This window comes from Channa argus, chromosome 15, assembly GCF_033026475.1.
Source record: "Channa argus isolate prfri chromosome 15, Channa argus male v1.0, whole genome shotgun sequence".
Taxonomy (NCBI): domain Eukaryota; kingdom Metazoa; phylum Chordata; class Actinopteri; order Anabantiformes; family Channidae; genus Channa; species Channa argus.
The window spans coordinates 7,485,228-7,510,423 of record NC_090211.1 but is presented as its reverse complement, the minus strand read 5'-3'; the positions used below and the strand labels follow the sequence as shown (position 1 = coordinate 7,510,423).

At 39.0% G+C, this 25,196-nt stretch overlaps 3 protein-coding genes across 6 annotated transcripts; 1 reads left to right on the top strand and 2 right to left on the bottom strand.

Annotated features, from left to right (window-relative positions):
• Positions 1-473: 473 nt before the first annotated feature.
• Positions 474-4,552, top strand: tmub2 (transmembrane and ubiquitin-like domain containing 2). Its single transcript, XM_067478210.1, has 3 exons — positions 474-611; positions 1,677-2,281; positions 2,450-4,552. Exons 2-3 carry the CDS (start codon positions 1,692-1,694, stop codon positions 2,841-2,843), a joined length of 984 nt encoding a protein of 327 aa, XP_067334311.1. The 5' UTR covers positions 474-611; positions 1,677-1,691; the 3' UTR covers positions 2,844-4,552.
• atxn7l3a (ataxin 7 like 3a) lies at positions 3,640-13,045 on the bottom strand. Of its 3 annotated transcripts, none has more exons than XM_067478207.1 (14): positions 12,813-13,045; positions 12,013-12,055; positions 11,770-11,869; positions 11,487-11,619; positions 11,218-11,389; positions 11,028-11,125; positions 10,904-10,926; positions 10,742-10,787; positions 10,468-10,505; positions 10,294-10,359; positions 10,135-10,178; positions 9,515-9,586; positions 7,023-7,159; positions 3,640-6,940 (listed from the first exon to the last, which is right to left on the bottom strand). In XM_067478207.1, exons 3-14 carry the CDS (start codon positions 11,818-11,820, stop codon positions 6,708-6,710), a joined length of 1,113 nt encoding a protein of 370 aa, XP_067334308.1. In that variant the 5' UTR covers positions 11,821-11,869; positions 12,013-12,055; positions 12,813-13,045; the 3' UTR covers positions 3,640-6,707. The 3 variants fall into 3 exon arrangements, with proteins under 3 accessions (XP_067334308.1, XP_067334309.1, XP_067334310.1); XM_067478208.1 differs by having other exon boundaries at positions 12,823-13,045; XM_067478209.1 differs by lacking the exon at positions 12,813-13,045 and adding an exon at positions 12,513-12,782.
• Positions 13,046-14,407: 1,362 nt separating this feature from the next.
• Positions 14,408-24,178, bottom strand: ubtf (upstream binding transcription factor). 2 transcript variants are annotated; one of them, XM_067478205.1, is made up of 22 exons: positions 24,038-24,177; positions 23,378-23,527; positions 21,611-21,669; positions 20,853-21,025; positions 20,665-20,748; positions 20,403-20,558; positions 20,240-20,304; positions 20,011-20,137; positions 19,803-19,913; positions 19,570-19,703; positions 19,333-19,474; positions 19,211-19,252; positions 18,979-19,089; positions 18,680-18,835; positions 18,398-18,541; positions 18,067-18,177; positions 17,886-17,974; positions 17,596-17,785; positions 17,462-17,509; positions 17,267-17,320; positions 17,059-17,175; positions 14,408-16,961 (listed from the first exon to the last, which is right to left on the bottom strand). In XM_067478205.1, exons 3-22 carry the CDS (start codon positions 21,645-21,647, stop codon positions 16,842-16,844), a joined length of 2,211 nt encoding a protein of 736 aa, XP_067334306.1. In that variant the 5' UTR covers positions 21,648-21,669; positions 23,378-23,527; positions 24,038-24,177; the 3' UTR covers positions 14,408-16,841. The 2 variants fall into 2 exon arrangements, with proteins under 2 accessions (XP_067334306.1, XP_067334307.1); XM_067478206.1 differs by lacking the exon at positions 23,378-23,527 and having other exon boundaries at positions 24,038-24,178.
• Between the last annotated feature and the right edge of the window lie 1,018 nt (positions 24,179-25,196).

Sequence of the window (25,196 nt, the reverse complement as noted above, 5' to 3'; positions counted from 1 at the left end):
ATGAGGCTGTAAAAGTGATACTAAGTGAAAGAATACTTATGTACATTTAATATATTTTTTTTTAAATTTGCAAAGATTTCAAACAAACTTTTTTTCACATTGTCATTATGGGGTATTGTTTTATTAATTTGAGGGAAATATAATTATAAATGTAATCTATTTTGAAAGAAGGCTGTAACATAAGAACATGTGGAACAAGTTAAGTGCTGTGAATACTTTCTGGATGCACATTCTCTCACGTTCTCTACCAAAGTAAAAATTCGAGGCTTCCTTTTTGTACTTATATTTCTATTTTTCACACAACTCAACATAACCTGGTAGCCTACATGGGAGACTATAATGTTCTAGGATTTAATATTTGGAGTTAGAATATTTGTACTGTTCTAAACTGACTCTTAAATCAGCATTCTCGTAAATGCCCAGACACAATGACCAATCAATCACCTGTCTAAAGCAAGTGGCGGGTGACCCGTTTCCAAAACAAGCGCCCCCCGTGCACGGCGATCACGTCACGCCGCCGTCGCTCAGTGTTTATGTGGCTTTAACGGAGCAGCTGCTATAACTAGCTTCTCGTCCTGTCGTCAAACATGCTTTGATTTTATACATCGCAGGTAAGATCGGATTTCTTTTTGTATAGTTACTGTCTTTCCACGTTCTTACAAATCTATGTGCTTAGTTTGAAAACTGCTGTAATAAAATAAAGCGAGCGGTTAGAGTTGTAAAAACCGGCGAAGGTCGATTTTCAGGTACCGAGCTAGGCTAGCTACAAAGTAGCTTAGCATGCTAGATCTCCGTTAGAAACAGCAGGATAAAGTACAATATGACAACTTGTCGGCACAGCAGGCGTTTATAACGGCATGTTTTGCATGAAAGGTTTAAGGTCGAGTATGATAACAGTCGTGAAAAGACTCTAGGCTGTAAGAATGGAGGAACTTAATTTGGCTTTACAGGTATTGGAAACAGCTGTTGACCAGCCCTAAAAGCTGCTTCTGATCCCTCTGACAAAGTAACTATCATCTTAAACAACCTTGATGTTTTTTCTTTATGGTTAGAGGATGAGTAGTATATGCCTGCAAACCTATTGCAATTAAAAAAAAAAAAAACTATAACTGTTCTATCTGACAAGAAGCAAATATGAATAAAACGACGCTTGTATAATGAATGTCTTGTGACTAAATGTCTTATGATATAGAGGACTTTATCTTAATCTATAATTTTATAGATTAATAACTGAAAAATAACTAAGATTTGGTACTTTTTTGTAGTAATTTTTGTTGGTACAATAAATGTTTGGTTTTAGAGAGTTGGTTGGACAAAACATGCATTTTTAAGTTGTCACATTGGACTTTCGGCAACTGTGGCCCATTTTATATTTTTCTGATAATCCATAGATTCACAAGGAAACAAATCATTTGTTGTTAACCTAAAATTAATAGGGGAAACTGTTTGGATAGGAATGTATGTTTGAGGAAACCCAGTAAATCCTGTGTGTCCACTTTTTCTATAGAACAGTCCTGCAGCTTTCTCGTTTCATTGATTTGAAAAGGATTTAGGCCATTCAGTAATAAAGCTTTAGCTTTTTCGTTCTATTGTGGTGCTCTTTACCCTAATTTTGCCATGTTGTCAGGCTATGATCAAGCCTCACTGGATTTGTACATTGTATTTGTCTTTTCCAGGTTTGAAGGACTGAAATGGCAGTGTGTGCACTGACCATGTTGGATGGGATGGAGGAGGAGGTGACAGCAGCGGGTGGAGTGTTGCTCCTGGTCCTGGCCCTCGTTTTGGCCTGGCTTTCCACTCATGTGGCCGATCGGGGAGACCACATACTGGGCACCATCCTCACTGTGGGTGCTCATGCCTCTCTGATAGGACTGGGAGGCCACAACAGCTACAGCAGAGGGTCTGCCAGCGCCGATGCCCCTGAACAGCAGACTCCTCCACCATCACAGGAGAACAAGCCAGATGGTGGCGAGCCTGGGACTGAAAGAGGTGAGAGTGAGGTAGCTGAGGAGGTTAGGACAGACCTACTGCTGGATATACAAAGCAAACAACCACAGGCTGGAAGACTGCCAAGCTTTGATGAAGAAGATGATGATATTGATGATGAGGAAGAGCTGGAGGAGGAAGATAAAAGGGTTATAGAACATATTCCAGTTTTGACTAGCACCATCTACCCTCACCCTTCCACTACTACTTCCATTACGGTCCGCCTGAAGTTTTTAAACGACACAGAGGAGGTAGCTGTTGTTGAACCACATGATACAGTGGGAGTGCTGAAAAGGTCAGTAACACAACCCCGATTATGTACGTACACTTCAAGCATAGCTTGTTTAAACAGTAGTTTGACATTATGAAGAAAATTCTTCTTTGCCTATTTATATAGTTAGGTTGATACTGCTATTTAGGTTGAAAAGTTTTTTGAATGTTGTTCTTCTTGTCTTTTCGCCAGCAAATACTTCTCAGGTCGTGAGAATCAAATAAAACTTATTTACCAAGGCCAGCTGCTGCAGGATCCCAAGACGACTATGTTATCCCTGAATATCACACACAATAGCGTGATCCACTGCCACGTCTCCCAGGTTCTGAATGAGAGCAGTCCAGAAGAAGGGGCCCAATCTGGGGCTGGAGCAGTAGTTGGATCTGGGGTCTCTGGAGGATTCAGGGCTGCAGGTGTTGCCATTAGCACCAGCAGCCTAGTAGTGCCTGTGTTCGTGGTGATACTGGCTGTTGTGTGGTACTTCCGCATCAACTATAGGCAGTTTTTCACCGCCCCTGCGACCATCTCCCTAGTGGGAGTCACTGTGTTCTTCAGCTTTTTGGTATTTGGGATGCACACCCGCTGAAAGAGAGGGGGGTTGGGGGCAGGGGCAATGGGGGAGGCACATGCTAATAGTTGAATGTTGTGACGTACATAAAAACAATTGCAGCAGTGGGTGAGCAACTAAAGAGACTAATCTAAACAAGTTTTGGTGCAGATGCCCCATCCTATTGGATTCCTGCAGTGAGTATGAATAAGAGAAATGAGTGATTGTGTATCATATATTGGACAAATAATCCGCAGTGAGTGAAGTTCTGCTTAAACTGTAGACTAAACCACCTGCACCTTGTTTTAACACTCTGGCTTTACCATGTCTGCATTTTTTTTTTTTTTTTTTTTTTTAAAGCTGTTGTAGATGCTTTCCTGTGCGCCTGTTGTTTTTTAAGGCCAGTGATTCTGTGTTATAAAATATATTTTTACTGATAAACTCAAGAATCTAAAACTGTTGGAGCCACTCAATTCTTTTATCAACATTTTGCGTTGTTTGAATGACTTATGCTTTGTATGTGCAAGTATAAAGTGTCTAGGATCTTATTGCTAAGCCTGAAATGTTGGTTTCTCAAAAAAACATTACTGCGTAGAAATAGGCTAATTCTAATAATGGCTAAACATAGAAATATAACTTTTTGGGCAGATGTAAATATACTGTGTATTTTCTGTAAATAAAATGACAGATGAACCTGTATCTGGCCCTTAAAGGTGAGAGGGAGGCACTCAACCCTCCTGAATATGCTGGGCTGCTCTGGCTCTGGTGATGTCTCAAATAAAAGCATTTTTTTAAAACAATTTCAGCATCTGTTGGTGGTCTAAAGAACTGGGTCTGCAGGTACAGTTTGTCTTTATTTATATACAAACATCAGTGTGCATGGCAGTGACGAAAAATAACCTATGTATCACAGATAACTAATTTGCAAAATAACAGTGTTGGTCACTGCCCTTGCAAAGGTGCACAAAAAGCCACAAGAGAACACCAGCAGTTACAGTAGCTTCATTCACAGAAAGTGGTTTAAAAAAAATCAAATTGTCTACAAATGTTTACACTCACTGGCCAATTTATTGGGTACACTTGTAGAATCCAATGTAATAGAATACAACAGCTCTGCCATAAATTCTACTTACAAGGTTTCTTTGTTGAAACTGTCAGGTCATAATTCATAATGTGTTAATTAGTGACTTCATGGGGTGGGGGTTCCAGTGTGAATCCACCACAATGACCTCAGTAACAAACACATAGAATGAATTGCCTTTCTGACAGCTTTAACCTTAAAACTTTAGAAATCTATAGCAGAGCTGCTGCACTAGGTTTTACAGTGGTACCTAATGAAAAAGCCAGCGAGTGTATAATAAGTGCACATCACAAGAATTCAGTGAAAAGGATTTAAAAGGGTACAGATAAATCATTCGATTGTCATATCTATATTTGAAAAATAAAATTGAATGTGCTTTACTTAAGGCCGTACATATACAGTATGAGTGGAGTGGGGATTGAATCTAACATTTTATTTTAAATTCCCCAGCTGAATATTAATATTTTCTTTCTCTTGGGAAAGAGAACACCTGCTGTATCTCATCTGTTGCTACTGGTAAACTGTATAAAAAGGTATATTATTAAGTATACGTGTATATAAATTTGTTTTCTGTGACAATGCTATAGGTGAATAAAGGGGAATTATAACAATTTCACCCATCAAAGATTTGTGGTTTACTATTGCATTTGAAAGTAATTGTAAAACATCCTTAGAAAAAAAAAAAATCTATTTAGGGGCCATATTAAGATAAGAAAATAAAAGGGGCCTTGCTGCTTAATGGATAGAGCAACGGGCTGGGATGCAGAAAGTCGTAGGATCGAATCCCACCCCACCAGGTGTGGCCCCACCGAGCCACCAAGGGCCATCTTGGTTTAAAATGGGAGGGTTGCAGCAGAAAGGGCATCCGGCGTAAAAGACGTGTTCCAAATCAATGCAGAACACATCCGCTGTATTGTTGGAGAAACTGAAAACTGTTGATCGTTGGATAAGTTAACATAAAGTATTAGTGGAATTAAAAAACAGTTTGGCTGCATTTATATTGAACTTTTTTGTAATAAAAACAAAAAGTGTCCATCATGAATATCACAATTGTATATAGGAAATGGTAAAACAGAGGGGTACTTGTTTTAAGCCATGCATTTTTTGTTTCTTTGCTATAAATCTTTCAAGAAGATAATAATATAATCTGGGGCGGGGAAAAGGACGCACACACGAACTTGAAATTGAGGCCCTTCAACTCTCCATGATTTCTGTTCCTATGTACCACAAACAATTTTCCTATACTTTACTATGCACCACCACTACAACAACAACAACAACAACAGTAACTGAGACTGTAAAGTCTTCAGATATTAAAGCCAATTTACAGGAAAAAACAAAAATCAATTGGGAAATTGCAAGTACAATACTGGGGCTATAAAGCATGTGATATATCTTACAACCTTTACATATGACAGTGTTGTTACAGGCTTACAAGGTTTACCACTCATAATCTTGAATGACAAGCAGATCTGCAGCACTGGTACTGGGTGAAAACACACAGGACAGGTTTGTAAAAAGTATGTTAGATTCATAATTCAACTCCAGTTTCATGTCATACATACCTGGACTGTACATGTGCCCTAAAAGCCTACTGGCCCACCAAATATCAAAATCTGCATTACGACTGAAATAATATACAGTACATACAGTATCATATCATAGGCAGTGACAAATAAAAACTTAAATATACTATTGATGTAAACAGAGTTAAATACTTAAAATGGCACATACTTTCACAAATGTGTCATATTGTACGATGCATAGTTTTGTGAAAATATAAATGATTTTGTACACATCCTTTAATCATACACTCAAAGCACATGGAAAAGTGACACTCACTGAAATTAAGTTTGCATACAGAGGCGCTCACACACACACACACACACACACCTGTGCAATACAGTGCAATACAATTAAAAAGCCACTGATGAGTACTCCAGTATGTCAAGTATTTAACTGAAAACAGTTGAAGTCCACATTTCCTCCCTACTGAGTTTAAATGAAAACAGTGTTAAAAAAGGGACAGGTCACAAGGTCACCAGACACAGGCCGGGTAAAGAAAGGTTTTAGAATACCATATTTTATCTTCTGACTTTTTCACGCTATTAAGAAAAATGTTGGAGGACTACAAAATGCCTTTTAGATGCCTGTGAGCAACAAGCTATCTTAAACTTTAAACATGAATTTTGGGTACACAGAGATGTTTAAGGACATTTTTTCCAACTAGAACAGCCGGAAAATCAGGCTCATAAGAAATCTTTTCTTCACAGCAAATGTCTAGATTTGTCACAGCAATAAAAGCAGAATACAGATTTTTCTACCATATACATTATGTGTTCAAATGTATATGTACTCACTTGTCCCTGGCTGTTATGACTAGGGGTAGGCCCCTTGAGTTCTGATTACAAAGTATTTTAATGCTGCACAAAGGTCATAAACAAATCAGTTTCCCTGTTTAGTGTGGGTGTAAAAAAAACCCACAAAACACTAAGGACAACAACCTCTTTTCTAAGGAAGAACTGGCAATACTGTCCATCAGGGTACATTTGAATTACTGCTAATAAAATTTCTTAGGGCGAGAAAGGCTGTTTGTGTTTACTGACCAATTTCTTAGGGCGAGAAAGGCTGTTTGTGTTGACTGACCTGACTGAAGGGCAAATCTTCATTATACTGTAGATGTGTTATTCATTAGAACAAAAGAACAAGTTAGTTAAGTTTAACCCCACCATGTTCAGGCCTGAACATGGTGGGGTTAAACTATGAAAGATGGAACCGGTTTAAGAAGAGACAAAAGCTGCTCTGACAAACAACATAATTTGTTAGTTTAAGTTGTCATAGATACTACTGGAAATAGAAGGTGCTGAGACTTTGGGCCTTTTTTTTTTGGTCGATAAACTAATATTACTCTGAGAGCTGCTGCTTCCAGTCAGACTTCCTACTACGCCTACGACCCCTGCTCCCCCTCCTCCTCCTCCTCCTCCTGCACCACTGGTAAAACCAAGAGATGTCCTCTTCTTTTTCTTGGGCTTCCTTAAATCTGAATGATTGGTGCCTGAGAGATAAATATAAAATATCAATTATCTTTAAGTTTTATCAATAAATGGCTACAAGAATAATGGATATTATTATCTTACTGGCTTTAGATGAAGCAGAGTCAGTGGGGGAGATATCAGGGGAGTCTTCCCACTGCAGGCGACTCATAAGGGTCTGTCCATCAGGAATGTCAAAGCTGTCATTCTCCACCACAGCATCTGCATCAGGCAGCAACGTTCTGTTACATGAAAAAAAAAAAAAAAGACACAATCACACACACTTTCAGAATGGCAGAACTCAGGAGCTCACCTCAGACTTATCACAGGGTAATAAAACTGTCAAAACATTTCGAATACTATTGTTCCACTGCTGTTCCTGTTAATAGCGCAGTAAAATCTACATTAGCTGAAAATAACTAAATGATAAAAAAGGAATTTGCAGTTTTTGGGCAAAGTGACTAAGACAAGCATATTTATGACATATTTATAAGATGTTACGTTAATGGCTTTTAAAAATCACTCTCTGACTTCTTACCTGCTCAGCATACATTTCAGATCAGCTACTCTGCACAATAGTTTACTGAATTACCTCTTTGTGTAAGACCCATGGTGGATGTTGAAAATTTAAGTACCTTCTCTAGAACTAGAATGATTAGTCCATTAATTATTCCGCCAATTGACAGAAGATTCATTGGCCACTGCTTTTCATTTTAACCACTTACTGGTAGTTTTAGCAGGTTTTTTAACACACTAAAGGAAGCTCCTGTTGCATGATGCTCTTACCACCATGCTTTGCTTTTCACTGTGTAAATTTGTAGGTTCTTTGGGCTTTGGAAATGGCACTTTCAGCTCTCCTAAATTATACTGGCCATTTTACTTCCTGTTATTAAATACACAAAATGGTAAATCAAATAAAAGAGGAATTCAAGAGAATTTAAAAACATTCTATGAATCCATACTCCTCTCTAATAATTGTCTCTTCCGTTTAAAGCAGTTCTGAACAAACAATGTTGTATAGATCTAAGCATAATATATCTATGTGAGTGCATACATAGAAAGCGTGCCTGGAAGTGTTGGTACTTTTGCTCCTCATTTAAAAAATATACAATTTATCCTAAAAACAGACACAAGTTGTTCTCCACATTCGTGGCACAAAAGTCGGTTGTATGTATTCCCTCCATACACGGTCACTTTTTGAATGAAACTGTGCTCTATAAAAGTAAACCCAGGAAGTGCCTATGTGAAACAAACATGAAACTAGCTGGAGAAAGCCACAATGTTTCTGGCCAAATTTACAAATGAAACAAGGTGAGTTTTTTGGTTACATCCGCTCTATGTTCACATAAGAAAAGAAAATGACCAGCCTTACTGTGAAACACGGAGGAGGCTCAGATCTTTACTTGGGGTGGCCAAAACTTTAGAACCACCTCTTCTCATTATGCACTTCACTACAACTCTATCGCATTTCTGACAGTTTCAACTTAAAAACTGAGAAACTCTAACATTTTAAAAGTAGAATTCATGGCAGAGCTGCTGTATTGATTTGAATTAGATTGTACAGGTGTACCTAATAAAGTGGCCAGTGAGTGTATTTTCACAAGATGCTAATGCTTCTGTCTCTTGAACAGTACTGTCCAGTAACAAAAATCTCTGTCAATGTCACAAACAACCAAGAAGGAATGAGAAGGAACCATTAGGGGTATTAAAGTTGTCTTTTAAGAGTCCCGAAATGAAAACCATCAAACACCAAGGCAAAGAGCTGAAACTCACAACTGGGAAAAACCTGAAACAAATGGTTCGGTTTTCTCAAAACAAATGGGCCAAACTACCCACTGAGAAGTGTAGGACTCTCGTTATGAGCTTTGGTTTGCAGTCATTTCCTCAAAAGTGTGTGCTATGAAAACGTCAGGTTAGGTCTTAATGCAATTTTTATTTGCTAAACTAGTGAAAATTTTTATTCTAAACTAAAAAGCAAAAACAGCAGTTTTAATCTGCTAAATATGAAATCAAGATCAGTGGATGTCAATTTGATTGGTCAGTTTCAACTTATTTCAGCAAGACTCTTATCTTTTCTACCAAAACCATGTACCCACACGCAGAAGTTTGACCTGTAACACAGGCCAAGAAAAGGATAATGTGTGAATGCCAACAAGTCTGTATGTATTTGATGTTGTGTGTAAGAATAAACCTCCCTCTGTGACAATGAAAGAAAAATTAAAATCCACCTCCACTGATGTGCTGGAAGTGTAGGGGAGTGTTTGAATATATACGGCACCAAAGAGTTTGGTGACCCATGTCAAATATCTTTTACACAAAATAAATAAATAAATAAATAACCTGTGGTAATATCTGACATAATGTCACAAAGTAGTCTTCTGCTACAGCACTGGTTTTAGAGAAAAGTCACCACACTGCCTTTGCAGTATTACTAACAATCTCTGTTCCAGTCTCTGACAATGGCAATCTGATGACAATCTGATGAGAACACAGCAAATACCTGCACTATGAGGATCACAACACTCATTCAAATATGACTTTTGTTAAGTAGGAGTGTGGGTGAGGGAGGGTTAAGGAAAGGGACAGGGCTCACTCACGCGGACTGCCCCAGAAACAACACCCTGACGGTCCTCCTCTGTTCGTCCGTGTGCTGGGGACATCGCAGAGACCTGGTGGGACACAAGGTGGCATTACACATCCCTGACTGACAGCCGTCCGTGCTCGCCACACCACATCGTGAATCACCCTTCCGGTTTTAACATCAGCCACAGAGAGGGTGGTGGGACGGACTGCTGTGGGCACAGTCAGCGACCAATCAGAGGGGGCAGAGCAACAATGAGGTGTTAAAGGTAATGAAAAGTTAGGTATTGGTCACTGACGGGCCCAATTTAAATGAAAACTCAGAATTTAGTGTTTTGTTTTGTGAGAAGAAGTCAAGAATTGGTCCAAAACAAAGTCAAATTTAGTGTCAAATTCACTGAGTTGCCACTTGTGTTCCCCTTAAATTAGTCCCAACATACATGATCATTTTCAAAAATACAATGAAACTGATCATGTTTTCATATCCACATGCAGCGATGATTTTAATTTTCAGACAACATATCTAAGTCATCAGAATTTATTCTGCATTTTCCCCAGATATTAGCTGCACAATATCAGGTAAGTATTTCCCCAGAGAGATATTTTTGTATGCAACAGTGGATTTGACTTTAATTACCTGGTACACATCTTCTGGGTGTGCTCAGAGATCACCCCACATCGCTGCAGAAACAAATACTTCTTTAATAATTAATGTCTGTATAATTAAGAACAGCAGAAATTACTGTTTATACCAAGAATAAGAAGTGCAATAAGGTAATTATAAAAGGTTGCTCACTGTTGTTAAAATGGATCTGACTTCATCAAGGGCTAATGTTTCATAACTGATGCCAGTGTTGAAGTACTGAAAAGCAGAACAAAAATCTATTATTAACACTATGTCGTGTGTTCTCGAAACAAGATGAAATAACTTTGTCTAACAAGCAACGATAACAAAGAAGGTACTCGTCACCTTGAAGTTGTCCGAAGTGACGGTGCTTCCAAGCTCACCTGGAAAAAACATTTTATAACTGTTTTATAATAGTCCACTTTATTCATAATAAAAATCAAACGGCTAAAAAAAATTGATTTAGACATATATGCATTTGCAAACCTCTCCTACTTTTTCAATTTTGATGAACCTTTTGTTTGTATAACCTTTTTGGACCTGTAATCCTGTTTTCCTGTGACTACAGAAACTATAGTACATGTACTGAGCATAACGAGCATCCTGAACACAGACTCACCATTTTTGTGTTTAAGAGATTTGGATCTTCTTGGAGAATTTTGATTCTGTAGAAAAAAAAACAAATAATTAAATTAAAATAAACTCAACAAAATAACTTCTAAATGAAACATACTGAAATACTTTAACGCTATGTGCATAAGAGTTAAGAAATGCAAAATACCTTGTCTGACTTTCTTTTCTTTGCTGTGAAAATAAAAAGCTGGTTTATTATGGTAATCTGGCATTTTCCTAAACCATTCTCAAAGAACAGCAGATATTTGCATTAAATTATCTTAAATGATCACCTTTTTTTTCTGCCCCATATGACCAGTCATTATCATTCAGGTCATCATTGTCTTCTTGATCACTCTCTGATTTGCTCATGTTATTATTGCTGGCTAGCCTATGAACGTGCAGAAAAACAATCCCATTAGATGCTAACAAGCATTTTGGATCAATACATCAATCAATTCTGAATGACCTTTACTAACTGACCTGCGGTTGGCGATGCGACTACTGTTGCGTCCCATGCCAAGACATTTCTCCAAGTGCGGGGCGAAACGAGATGCTGCTATCAATCTTTTGCAGTTGGGACACTCACACTCCTTGTTCTTCCACTGATTGTACACTTGCCCAAAAATGTCCACTCCTGGCTGATCCACAATTTCTATGACAATAATTACAGCACACAGTGTAAGCAAACACACCAAAGAAAGAGAAAAACAAAAAGAACAACAGACCAGATGAAAAGGCATGGGACCCACCAAACTCCTTCATGCTTTCTTGGTCCGTTTCATCCAAGAAGAAGTAACCTTGTTTCACAGCACGATGTACCTCAAAACACAGGCCCAAACAGGCATCTTCCACAAGCTCAGAGTAGATGTCATGGACCAAGGCCTACAGAGTGATGTAAAGTAAGGTTATTTCACACCTGATATAAACTGTCGAGCAAATTAAAAACAACGAATGACACATATAGTGTGTCTGTGACAAAGACAGAGGACTGCAAATAAATAAATATATATACATAAATACAAGTTTACTGACCTCCAGCTTGGTGTTGTCTGGGCCTGACAGGGGCATATCCTCCATTTTCATTTGAAAATCTGTATAAGAAATCTTGATAGCAAGGTAATAAGATGCTGACCTGAGGGTTTATAATATAAAAAAAACAAAATTACAATCACAAGAAGGTCAATGGGTCAACAACAGGTAACAGATGTAGAAGTGTCAAATCCAATCTGTTATGAAAAATCTGGTTTATAAGTTAACATGATTTAAAGTACTTACTTTTAAAATAGCTATCAATATTTGTTGCAGATCTGCCGTCATTCTGTTCGAGAGAAGAAAAGAGAAGAATTACCCAATGTCAAGTTTCAGATAACATATGACTGGCTGCAACTAAAAAATATTGTTTGTCCCATCAAAGCTTTAAAAAGTAAAAGATATGGATTTTTTTAGTAAACTGAGAAAACTGGAGTGTATTCCAAATTGAGAAGCTAAGAATTCAAAAACTGCCTCAAACTGATGATCATTAGAACTGTAGCTGATCAATTTGTGGTCAGTCTGCAAATGACTGCTTCTCTTTTTTGCTTAAAATTGTTATAGCATGAAACATCGGTCCCAGTATCATCGTCATCATCAACATCAACATAACACTGAAAAACAGATCGTCTACATTTTATTACACTTACACTAAGTAAAGTAATGTATATAGTGCGACTAGTTAACGATGACGCTAACGTTACATCTCAGTGCTTCAGGTGTGGTTAACTAAGGTCAAATGTCACCTTATTTACACTCGACACACTGCGAGACGAGCTCCACTTTTAGCAGAAAATGCCTCCACACCAACCTCGCTAGCGAATAGAGTTAAAAGAAAAACAACGCTAGGTATAAACTGGCGGCTGATAGCAAACTCGACACTGTTTAACACTAACGTTACTTTTTTTAGTGTTAGCATTTCCGAGCTAGTCCTGCCACTAACGTTTCTACTTTAAGTCGAGGAAAACCCTTTAGTGGGATGTCGGTGCGCAACCTGCAGTCGCTAACGCAGTTATCTATTATAACCACGATCTGTTTCCTCTTACCCTGTCATACCGAAATACTCAGCCTGAACCTGAACCAGAACCAGGCAGTTTCTCTGAGGAAGGCAACATCACCGAGTCAGTCAACATAAAACACGTTAGCGCGAAGCTAATCCCATCTTCATTTCGAAGCTAAAACGAAACTGGGGTGGAAAAGAGTCTATTTCGCTGCTGTCGGTTAAATGAACGTTAGAAACCCGGCTGGCACTGTGGAGGCCAACAGAGCTGAACCACACACAAAAATAAAACAATCAACTTCCGGTTTTGACTGGCGAAATAAAAGTCTGAGCTGGGCTGACGCATACACAGCAAATCAAATAGCATTACTATACCGTAGAATCCACGTATTCAGTCACAAGTAAAAGTAGAATAAAATCAAAGCATTTCCATGCTTGGACAATTAATACTTGCAGTGCAAAGGATTTGACTTCATGTTTTTCTCCATGAAGTAACTTATTATTCTTCTGTCTTTGTGAATCTAATGAGTGGCCTTTCCTCACAACACGTCAGAAAAGTCTTTGTGTTAATTTATGGCAATTTCTGAGGCGTTGAAATATTGTATTTTATTGTATTCATTTAATGTCATTGATTATACTATATACCTAAACCTAGGATATTCTGAACTCTAAAATTGAAGCCTGACTTTCATAATTTAATCATTGACAGCTGTCCTTTTCCAATGCCTGTTCTGTCTTCACAGTGGACGTGAACTGGGTGAATTAACAATAAGAAATACTTTATTTAATTCCAGGCAGTAGCTACAACACAGAGCGTTGGGTTTGTTGTTAGTAGGTTGCCACATGGTGTTGCTGTTGTTTTGCTTACACAGCACATTTTTATGATGTTACCAAACGTATCCTGCACACATAATCATCACACTTCACTCTGCTAACAAGCTACATCTATATTTAGCCAATAAATAAATCAGTGGTTGATTGATTTGTGTGAGGCAACCCTATGATTTTATTTTGACGGTACAGACAGCGTGTTTCCGGTGTTAGTGTCGTTCTTGACGTCTACCTTCTTCAGACAGACACAATAGATCTAATCTATTTATCTTGAATCACTTAGTTGAGCCTGAGCTGTTGAATGAGGTCACCGTTTTCTAAATGGCCAAAGGTATGTGGACAACCAACAATTAGGATATTACAGCTTATAAATATCCTTATAGTGCTCATGTTTTTTTAATGATAGCTTCGACTATTCTTATTTGAGTTTTCCCACCACATTTATGAAACGGGCTTCACGGATTTTCTCCTCATTTAGGCCCCACAATAATGTTTAAAGACACTGCGCAACACTTCCAAGGATCCACAATCTGCTCTTGCATATGGCTGTGAATCGGGATTTCACGCCACAATAAGCATCGTGCTTGCTGATCTTCTCAAATAATATCTAACTGCGAAATATCCATTAAAGCCTCTAAAATATCTTCAAAATAAACTATCTGAAAAGAGAAAAATCAAATATTTTAAGTGGTCAAGAATTATAGAATTATTATAGGCATTACACAAGATGTCAATCCCATAAACCTGTGTTAAAAGTGTTGCTCCATGTTACACTGTATGTCTTCTTGAATACAGTTTAAGCAGAACATGTTTCAAACTGTTAAAGAAATTTTTTATTTGCCCAAATACTTGAACTACAAGGACATATGAACACCCTCAGCTATAGAAAACATCAATTTTTCCAATGATCAGCAGTACAAACTTGTAAAGCTTTGCTGTCTTAGATATTTCTATAAACCAACATAAGGGAGAGAAGAAACAACTAAAACAGATAAATTTAACCAGAAATTCTCCCCGTGAGCGAAAGGCTCACTGGCCTCAGAAATCACAGATGAGGGTTTGCCGAATTAAAGTACTAACAAAACAATAAGCACTCAATACAAAAACAATATTTACAAAAAATTACAAGTCTCTTTTTTTTTTTAACTTCAAATCCAGTGGCAACTTGGTTCCCCCATACATTTTAGAAACTTTGATCAACCAGTATCAGCAGTTGCGCTCCTTCTGCCTCTTCCAGTAATTTATTAAGTCCATGCTGGTTTTGCTTCAGTCTGCAACAGGATTCATAATGGCCCAAACCATTCCATTACTAGAAGATTATTAATAGTTGCCATGTAGTCATCTGTCTGTAGGCCCAAAATGACAGTCATGGAAGTCTTGTCATTAGTCCGTTTTCAGGTAACAAGTGACACAACAGTGCCAAGCAGAAAAAAGACCTTTGGAGGGAAAAAAGGAATTAAAAATATCTACATTCATGGTGTTGGTATGATGTCCCCACACAGGCATAGACAAACACGCTGCAGTCATCACTGTAAGCAACAAAACGACAAAACAGCACATATTAAAGCAAAGAAATAAACACGCGCACACACACACACACACACACACACACACAGAGACAGATGGACAGGGACACGTTTACATTAAGTGCACAACTTTTTTTGGGATAAGAATCAGGACTAAAACCCACATACATTACAGTCAAAACCATTCAGAAGAAGAAAAAAAAACAACAAAAAAAAAACACACCCATAAATGATTACGGATGAAGTAAACTGTTCAAAATTCATATACACCCGAAGCTGAAATGTAAAACTACATTTAAGAGAATGAACAACAAACTGCATCACAAATCCTTTGAAAACATAGATTAAGCTCTAAACATAGAAAACAAATACAAACACCATCATTGTAAGGGCAGAAAAAACTTCCGGTTTAACTGAGTCAAACAGAATTGTGTCAGACTTGTGGGTGAATGTTCTACATATCAGTAAATTTTAAGTGACACCTTCAATGAGACATATGACAATGGATCCAGCACTTCAGATAAAAAGTGTTTCACCTCCCTTTGACCTTTTGTTTTAAAACACAGAAGTGAACGAACTGCCTTGTCTGACATTTATTAAACGGTGTGTGTTATAGTGAAAACAAATCTTTACAAATGGATCTAAATTAGGCACAGGGATCAAACAAAAGTACTTGATTGAACAGACCAATGCAGACAGATAGTTTGGAAAGTCTCTGGATAGCCATTCATTTTTGATGCCATCAAGATTTTTGAGTTGGGGACAAATGTCAATTTTAGTTCTCTGTTTAAATATCTGCTGCACTTACTTTACTTGTTGTAAACAATAAAACATGAAATGTCAATGGGGTGAACAAATTATGGGCTCAGCAGTAAAACAGACATTGATCTCCAACTCAAAACTCTTGGTGACTTCCGGAATTAACAGATTACAGTTTTTGGTAAATGTAATTAATTTTACAGAATAGTTTTTAAACAATGGAATAGAGTGGCATGGGACTAACTGGCTGCACCTGTCAGCATAATAAAGTATTATTGTTTTGTTTCTGTACCTAATGAGAATATGGGTACATAACAAGTTCTGAAAATTTCCAGCAACAAAAATACACATTCATAATGGCTTGATTATTTTTTCCTGAAAAAAATACCACCTCTTTTAGAACCAAATGATAAAATCTACATCATAAACTGAGAATAGAGAAAAACGTGACAACTTTCTGAGAAAAAAATAATAAAAGAAACATTCTGAAGAGTGCAAATTTTCAGTACCCTGCACACCCCCACTTAGTAAAGTGATCCACCATACTATGTTCTTTGGCTCTGTGAAGCCTGTTCACAACTCACACCACCTTTTTTCAACTAATTACCAGAAGAATAAAATAAACACTGGGTGGTTATTCAATACCCTCCACATTAAAACTCGAATCTGAAACCAGCAGCAGAAATGTTCATCACTAATCCGGTAGGCTTTTTGGCTTAATGTCAACGGCCCATGCTGTGAGGGAAGGAAACAGATTTTGGACATAAGAGTGGGGTCCCTCCATCAGTACTTATTACCAACGCAGCAACATAAAGTGGGTGAGTGTGAAATGAATGAGGCAATGCAGGGGCTCCCTCTGGTGGTGGAAGGAGAGCAGGGTTGGCACAGTGGCAGAGCTCCCTGGACTCTTGGCTCAGCTCAGCGCTGTTCAGTTCGTCTCAGGATAACGTTGGCCGGTCTCAGTCGGAATCAGAGTCCGACGCTGAATTTGACTCACTGCTGCTTTCTTCAGATTTGTTCTCCTTGTCTTCTGCCTCATCGTCATCATCCTCGTCATCATCCTCCTCCTCATCCTCCTTCTTTAAAAAAAACAAAAACAAACCAAAATTATTATTAAAGCCAATAAATATATTCAGTCTTTGTATATGTATGCAGCCAAGAATAAAGGACACTAACATCCTCCTCCTCATCATCTTCATCATCCTCCTCGCTGGATGAGTCTGCATCAGAGGAAGCTTTCTCCTGCTCGTCGTCATCTTCATCCTCCTCGTCTTCATCCTCCTCCTCCGTGTCCTGTGGGTGGAGACATTTATCAGAAATGGTCAGCCACTTCAGATTCACACACCGCTGATTTAGAGAGCCTAAGGTGAAGAGTGAGACTCACAGATTTCTTGGCCTTTGCCTTTGGGCCACCTGGTTTTGCTGTTGTTCTCCTTTTCTGAAACACAAAGAGATATAAACATTAATATATATATATATATATATATATATGTGACTCAAAAAGGTACAACAATTAACAGTGCATTTCCCATTCCCACATGTGATTCTAAAATGTTCATCATGTCAGAAAATCACTTACTTGTGAATTGTATTCTTTGTATGTGTTTCTCTCTTGTGACGTCAAGCTCTGTGGAAAGATGAAAATGTATGTTAGATATGAAATACGCAGTGGCTAATTCTTCTTAGTCAGACTTTAAAACCATAAGTACTTACAGCAAGCCACTGCTCCAGCTGGACTTTGTACTGCCGTTGCTTCTCCTCAGCAATCTTCTTGTAACGATCCTTATCCTTCAGTGGTAACCTCTGCCAGCGGCTGCCGATCTCAGTCATCCGTTCTTTCATTGGCAGGTGATTCAGCTCTCCATTGGACAGCATCTCCTGAGAGAACTTTTGATATCCGTTTCTGGAATTACAGATGGTATAAAAAAAAAAAATCTTAATGTCAGGCCTTCAGCAGCTTTATGCTATAGGCAGCACAGGTGGAAATTATTTGACCAACTTACGATGGTGGTTTCTTGGGTTCACCCTCAAACTTCATCTTCTTCCCTGAGGCAATGGTAGCAGCAGGTGAGCGCATCTCACACAGCTCTCTCTGTTAAGGACAGATTAGTTAATGGTTAGCTCTCAATGGAAATGCATTTACACACTATGAAGGTTCACTGGACACAATCAATTGTCTCTTGCCTCATATCTTTTCTGGTCCTCAGCTGCCTTTTTGATCCACATAATCTTTTCTTTTTTCTCCATTGTGCTCCAGGTTGCTTCCATCGCTTTCTGCGCCTTTGGCCGGTCATTCTGCAAAACAAGGAGCTCACATTAAAGGTGCCTGTGGTGATTTGGCCATTTGTTATGTATTTTTGCCACAATTTTTAGATACCATTGATACAACTGTAGTTCACCAGTAGTACCAATCTGACTGTTGTTTGTTCTACAATTTTCAATATAATTACTGAAAGTGTGTTTATATTGTAAATTGGAGAATACAAAACTACCAATTTTACTTAAGGAAACATACCTTGAATCTGGCCAGGTAGTCTCCTATGACACTCTGTTGCCAGATGTCCTGTGCAGTTTTGGGCGGGTCGGGCAGACGACTACGATCCTTCTCCTTCTTCTCTGACTCTGCCTTCAGGACTGTTTCTAGGCGTTTATACTTCTCCTACATGACCAAGACAACCGCATAAATAGAATTTGTTTTTTTTAATCAAATTACAAATTGAACATATAAATACATTTATGCTGCTGCGACCCCCCTGACATTTCTGGAGTGTAAAATGACATTCCATTCAGTGGTTACCTTCTTCTTATCAGGCAACTCATTCCACATGCGTGCAAGAAGTCTTGTCAGTTCACTATCAGAAAGATCTGGTCGCTCCTGCTGCAGTTTGGGACGTTTTTCCTCAGAGAAGATGAACATAGCTGAGATGGGCCTTTTGGGTTTCTCTGGATTAGCCTACAGTTTAAAAGTTTGAAATAAGAAGAAGAAACAAATGTGTAGAGAATAAGTGTAATATTAAACATAAAACAGCCAAATGATATCCACTCCTGCAACCTTGGGAGATGAAGCTGTATACTTATACTTGTATACTTCCTTACCTTTGTTTTAGAGTTCTTCTTTTTGGAGGCGGGACTGCTGGCTCCGGTACCCTTCCTAAAGCCTACTTTCTCTTCACCCAAAACCCGCTGCTGCTCCTCCTCTGACAAACTCTACAGATGAGCACACAGCAGAGAAAATATACATAAGAAATTCTTTGAGAAAAATGTCTGCCACACCAAAACTGAATGCTGTGACTTTAAAAACAATGAGCAAAAAAAAAAAAAACCTTACACTGAGAAATCTGTTCATCTCTATTTCGTACTCCTTCTTCCTCTGAAAAAACAACAAAAAACATTTAGTTAAAATTAAATACTTTTTGTTTGTACAAACACACTTGATTACTCTGAACTCACTTGTTCACAGCGTTTCTGGTAGGCATCCTTCTCAATCTGTTTCAGAAGCTTCCACCGCTGGCTACACATCACCATGCGCTCTGTGCTTGGTACATCCTTCATGCTCGACATCAACTCGGCACAGAACATTGAGTAACCATTTCTAAAAGCATATACACATATTGTAATAGTTAACCAACTCTGTCCTAGGACAGTTGCAGGGATCATGTCAGCAGTGTTAGTGTAGCTGTGACTCACGGAGGAGGTTTGTCAGGTCGGCCATCAGATTTGTCCTTCAGGTGCCTCTCAGCCTTTGTCAAGGTGGACTTCACGATATCGTCTTGAGTCATGTTTAATTCTGGGTGCTGCTGGATGTACTCCCTCATTGTCTCCTAAAATATTGCAAACACATATACAGTTACACACATGCACACTGACAAAATCTGTTTTGTCATTCCTCTTTAAAATTTCAGAAATAAGTACAGTCGCACCTCATACTGCTTCTTCTGCTCCAGAGACTTGGTGATCCATTTGAGTCTCTTTTTGTCAGGGAGCTGTGTCCACTGTTTGCCAAGACCTTCTTTAATGTCTTTGGTGGTCGCCTGGTATCAGGCCAAAAATATATATATTTATTTATAAATTTGTTCCATCATAAAATTGTGCCTTCTGTACAGTTGTAATCTTCTTGTCTAAACTTACATCTGGGCGTGTCTTGAGGAAGGCTTTCTTTTCATGGTTGTACCACAGCTGTTGGGGTGTCTTGGGTTTCTCTGGTACATTTGAACCTTTCTTGGTCATACTCTCGACGAGATCTGGATGTTCTTCCCTACAATTACACAGCATAAATCAGAACTGAGGCAAAAATCATCATCCTTAAATATGCCGCAAGTGTAGGCCTGATATTAATAAATACTACGAGTGATTTCACCTGAACTTCATCATGCTATGCACAAATGACTCTTTGTCTCTTAAGAAGTCGTCAACATATTTTTTCTGTAGAAAAGAAAACAATTATTTTGGTTAGTTTTTGAAATGGCACCAAAGAATATCAAGGTCAAATTTTATAATCATGGCATTTATTTTGGACTGACCTTCTTCTTGTCAGGAAGCTCTCTGTACTTCTTAGAGAGGATTTTAGTTAAATCTAAGTTACTCATCTCAGGGTGCAACTTTGCATATTTTGCCCTCTTTTCCATGAAGAAACGAAAGTATGGTGTCAAAGGCTTCTTGGGGAAATCTGGATGTTTCTGTATTTCATGGGGAAAAACAAGGGAGTGACAACATTATGTAGTTTTATTCATAAACTACAATTTGCTATTTTAAAAGTGGATGGAAATCTCTACTTTAAGTCACCTTTATTTTCTTGCCCTTGTAAGGATTCTTGATATAGTCCTGAGCATCAATTATTAATTCTGTTAGGGTCCTGAATTTACGAATCTAAAAAAAAACAACAACAAAAACTCAATGCAGTAAGTTTGGATTTCCACAGACAATGGATTTGACTTACACAGCCAACAGCAACATTACATAAGGCGGCTCACCTCTTTAGAGACTTCCTGCCACTTCTGCTTACACATCTCTGCTGTGTAGGTGTTGAAGGCCACCTTCTGCCAGTCAAGGTGGGATTCTGATGTTTTATATTTAGTCAGGTCTTTCTGAGGCAGGGCCACTTTCATGCCCTCCAGCAGTTTTAGGAGGTCATCCTGTGCCCAAACTGTCATATTGCAGAGACAACAGAAATGACACAACGATTAAAATTAATTAACCTATGAATACTTACTACTGTATGCTCAGTAAACATTAACATGTACAATTAGTGTTCAAGTTTGCAACTGACATCTAAATAGCTCTTTGATCATTGTACTCATAATTTGATCTAATAAAACAGTGAAACATGCCCTTCGTGTTTTCCTAAAGTAGCTGTTTGCATAGCATGTGTTCTTTAAATAAAAGAACAAAACCACACAATGTTACATTTTGATCACATTAGAAATAAAAGGCTTTTAAAGTAAAAACCTCAAAAACTAATCTGCGTACTTAATCAATTACCAAAATACTTGCTAAATGTGCACTTATCTACGTTTAAAAGAACTGCTTCATCTTTGGTCAATTATCTCCACCTATTGAAGCACTTAGCTCAAGAGACAATGCTATAGGGAGATCTCTAAAAAGCATTACAGGGCTAAAAAAAAAAGTGTTTGTTTGTTTTTAACATACAATCAGATAATTATACCAACATTTGAAAATAAAAAGGTGAATAACGCATTTCATCATAAAAGGGAAAAATACCGGGCCCCACCTTGCTCTTGGGTGGCTGCCTCCATTTCTCCATTCATTTGTGATTGTGCCGTCTTGTATCTACAAAAGTAATAAAAATCAAACTATGATACATGAAGTCTTTCATCAGAATGATGTTTAACAGAGAGACAAATCCATATCAGGTTCATGTTTGAGATTACAAGCTGAAAAAATAAACTGTACTTTTAAATACCAGCATTTTATTATTACGTTATTTTTTTTTTGTATATTCTTCGTATATTCATATATCTTTTACAAAAAAACACGTTATTTGTGAGATACAAAAGTAAACAGTGATATTTTCAAGTGGTGGAATTTAAATGTGCCTCGACATAATGGTTTATGTTCATTACACCGCCCCTTAAACGTTTACGCTACATGGTGAGACATAGGCTATTGCTTGTGACGGCTTCAAATCTCAAATAACACTGCGGAGGGCTTCAACTAGCACATCTAGCGTTAGCTACGACAACAGGCGTCTCCGTCGAGCTAATTTTGCCAGGCGGAATCTGCCTTGTTAACACGGTCCTTATTTCACAACTAAAGTATCGTGGACGCACAGGAGCAACCATTTTCTCGCCCGGTCTTGCTCGGTAATGGAGGATTTTCTGTCGGAGCGGAGGTTGGGGAGGATCCACGGAAGGAGGAAGCGAATGGACGTGGACGGACAGGCAGCTGTAGGCAACCAGCTGACCAAAGACGGGGGATCTGCTTTCGGACTCCGACGAGGGGGAATGGTGGCTTGGAAGCACTGCAGCCAAATGCGCCACTCGGTGGAGGTGCCTCATCACCGTCGGACGCGGATCTAGCTCCGCCATTGCAAACGTATAATCGTATCTTCGAAGTTTTGCTCAGACTGGAGCGAGAAAACCAAAGCCACATGGGTTTACAGTTAAAAAATACGCCAAACAGTATTAAAATGCCGTTTTATTCCGGGTTTCTGCGTTTAATGTTAAAAGTCTGACGGCAAAAGCTAGTGCATTCTTCAGCGAGGCGTATCCGAGCTGAGCTCCAATGATGGCGGATGCTCGTTGTTCATCGTGTCCTTGATGGCCCCAGCTCACTGGCGTCCACAGCGAAACCTAGCTGCATCCAAACTGGCGACATCAGCATTTATGTAGCTAAAGAGCTCCCATAACGCATAAGTGCACCGTTAGAATATAGAATACATCATAAATGTGATTAGAAGTTTTAGATTAGAAGCATATGAAAGATCAAAATTAGTAGCTTGATACATTACTCGACCAAGGGCAATTTGACACGACAAACGAGGCTTAAAGTGGATGTTGTTTCTATATTTGTCGACATAACTTAAAAATTTAACAGTTGAATAAAAAGCTGACAGCATTTTTTTTTTTGCATTTAATAGCAATCCTGTTTACTATAGACATTATAACCTATATCCATTATAATTTCAGATATTTTAAAATGTGTTAAACGCAGGTGCATTTATCGCAGGTTTAACCGAGTTCTCGAGAAATATGTTTTTTTTAGCAAATCGTGAGAAACAGACCGAGTTACACTTCACGGTGGTGGCTCGGAAATATCTGCGGAGGCGCAAGAAAACGGAAAATGTGTAAGGGCTTCCAGCCTCGAGCTCGCTTCAACTAACCCGTTCGTTTTTCTGCTATTTTAACGGCGAGCGGCCGCACAGTTAGCTAAAGCTCCGCGGAAATACGTTCACATCCGAGGCTGAGCGGCTTCACTGGCGCGATTAACAGCTCCGGGTCCGCCATGCTTTCAGCTCAGCTCTACAAGGAAAACCTACCGTGACAAGGTCCAATGGCGCACTGCAAACAGAGAAAACGGCAGCTTCGAATTCAAGCCAGGGCGTTGCAGACTCCCTTCCTCGATCCAAAAGCGCCGTAGCGAGGGCAAGAAGGCGGGTTCTCCGTGCTCGGTCGTCGCTGGATCTGGGCTAGTCAGTGAGAGAGAGAGGGGGAGAGAGAGGGAGAGTCTCAGCACGGTGAGATATTAAACCGAGATCCCTGATGGCTAACCGAGAGAGGCGGCTAGCTGTTCCGCCAACAGCCGCATGGAGGTCTCGGCGCGGAAACCACCGTTAAATCCCCCACGCAAATAACCAGGTTACCACACGACTAGTCGAGTTTCGATTAAGAGAACAAGCATGAAACAGTCGACGGGTGTATAAAAAAGGAAATACCGCATTTATCTCCGGGTCTTACATCCAAGTTCTTTCCCGCTGTAGAGGACAAGAAATTCGGGTATGGCCGACCTCGTCTGTACCCTGCCACAACGGTCGGTTTATTTCGCTCGTGCACAGAGACCACCGACTGTGGCGGTTCGTAACAAAACAAAAGCAAACAAACAGCGGTGGATTTAGCGGGGTTTTTGTCTCTTTTTTTCTGGTTTGTTTATCGCACACTCTCGCCGTGTTATGAAACCGGGCGCTGTTGCGCTGGCTTACCTGTGTCTCGGCGTGAGCCTCGGTGTCGTTGTGGAGGAAGAAGGGGAGGGTTGAACGATAGCCAGCACTGCGCCGTCGGTCCTGGGCTCCAGTCCCCGCAGAGATGGTCCTTCCCCCCCGCCTCCATCTCACTTGCCGTCTCCCTCCACTCACGGCGCAGAAGCTTCTCTTTCTCCATCCAACCATTTCGCTACGCCGAGGCATCCACATATTTTCCAATGTTGCACCGCTGATTCACAACCCACCCCAGGGTGATTTTACACGTTACTCCCGGAGACCGAAGAAGTTTGAACCACAAGTTTTGTTTTTTTTGTTTTTGTTTTTCCAGGTGGAAAGGTTTCTGAAAGCCAAAGCTGTACTATGGTTATAAAAATGAAAACGAATCTTTGTAACTTACTTAGTAACACACAAATGTATTTTTTCTTAAAAGTTCGTCATGTTCATTTATCGAGATTAAAAATTCCACGTTGGAGAGAACTGTGTTATATGTCCACAGAGCAGGCTCCGTCCATTTTCACATTGCTCGAAACCTCTTTTTTGGCAAATTGTAAGAGGCTGTTTGACAGCTTCATTTTAGCCCAGCATGTTTTTTCTTTTTCAACTCCACCTTGTGTGTTTGTGGGTGGAACCCCGGGCCGTCCAATCCAGTCAGTCCGACTCAGGGAAAACAAATGACTCGCAGGCTTTCGGCCTTGTTAAACTGTGCTGCCTTCCCTTGTTGTCGGAATTATCGCCATCATTAAACAGGCGCAAGTACAATTTAGCATTTTTTTATTTTTTTTTTTAACCAGTAAAATATTTTGTAATGATTATATATCCAACTCTGAAAATAATATATAATAATTGAATCATGGTTGTGGTTCTGTTTCTGGCTCCTCATTCAGTTTTGAGCAACAATCCATCATATTTGTAACTTGTTTCCCTTGATTGACAGATGCATGCTTTCAATTTATTAGTTCAAAATGTAATGGACATGTTTAATTTTATTGGGTTAATAGCAATATTTGATTTATAATTGTATTTTTTAAAATATATTTATCTGCTTTTAAACACTTTGGGTACCCATGATGCATTTTATTGTAATTGTTATTGATTCAATTTTTATTCTTGAAAACTGACAGATTTCTCTGTGGTCACTTAAACCAGCAAAAGATCCGCG

Coding starts and splice junctions, on each gene's coding strand:
- tmub2 (XM_067478210.1), top strand. CDS start 1,692: ATGGCAGTGTGTGCACTGACCATGTTGGATGGGATGGAGGAGGAGGTG. Junction 2,282..2,449: donor ACAGTGGGAGTGCTGAAAAG/GTCAGTAACACA, acceptor TCTTTTCGCCAG/CAAATACTTCTCAGGTCGTG.
- atxn7l3a (XM_067478207.1), bottom strand. CDS start 11,820: ATGAAAATGGAGGATATGCCCCTGTCAGGCCCAGACAACACCAAGCTG. Junction 10,179..10,293: donor TCAGATCCATTTTAACAACA/GTGAGCAACCTT, acceptor TTGTTTCTGCAG/CGATGTGGGGTGATCTCTGA. Junction 9,587..10,134: donor ACCCAGAAGATGTGTACCAG/GTAATTAAAGTC, acceptor GTGTCCCACCAG/GTCTCTGCGATGTCCCCAGC.
- ubtf (XM_067478206.1), bottom strand. CDS start 21,647: ATGAATGGAGAAATGGAGGCAGCCACCCAAGAGCAAG. Junction 20,559..20,664: donor ACAAGGGCAAGAAAATAAAG/GTGACTTAAAGT, acceptor CATGAAATACAG/AAACATCCAGATTTCCCCAA. Junction 18,178..18,397: donor ACTACCTGGCCAGATTCAAG/GTATGTTTCCTT, acceptor CTTGTTTTGCAG/AATGACCGGCCAAAGGCGCA.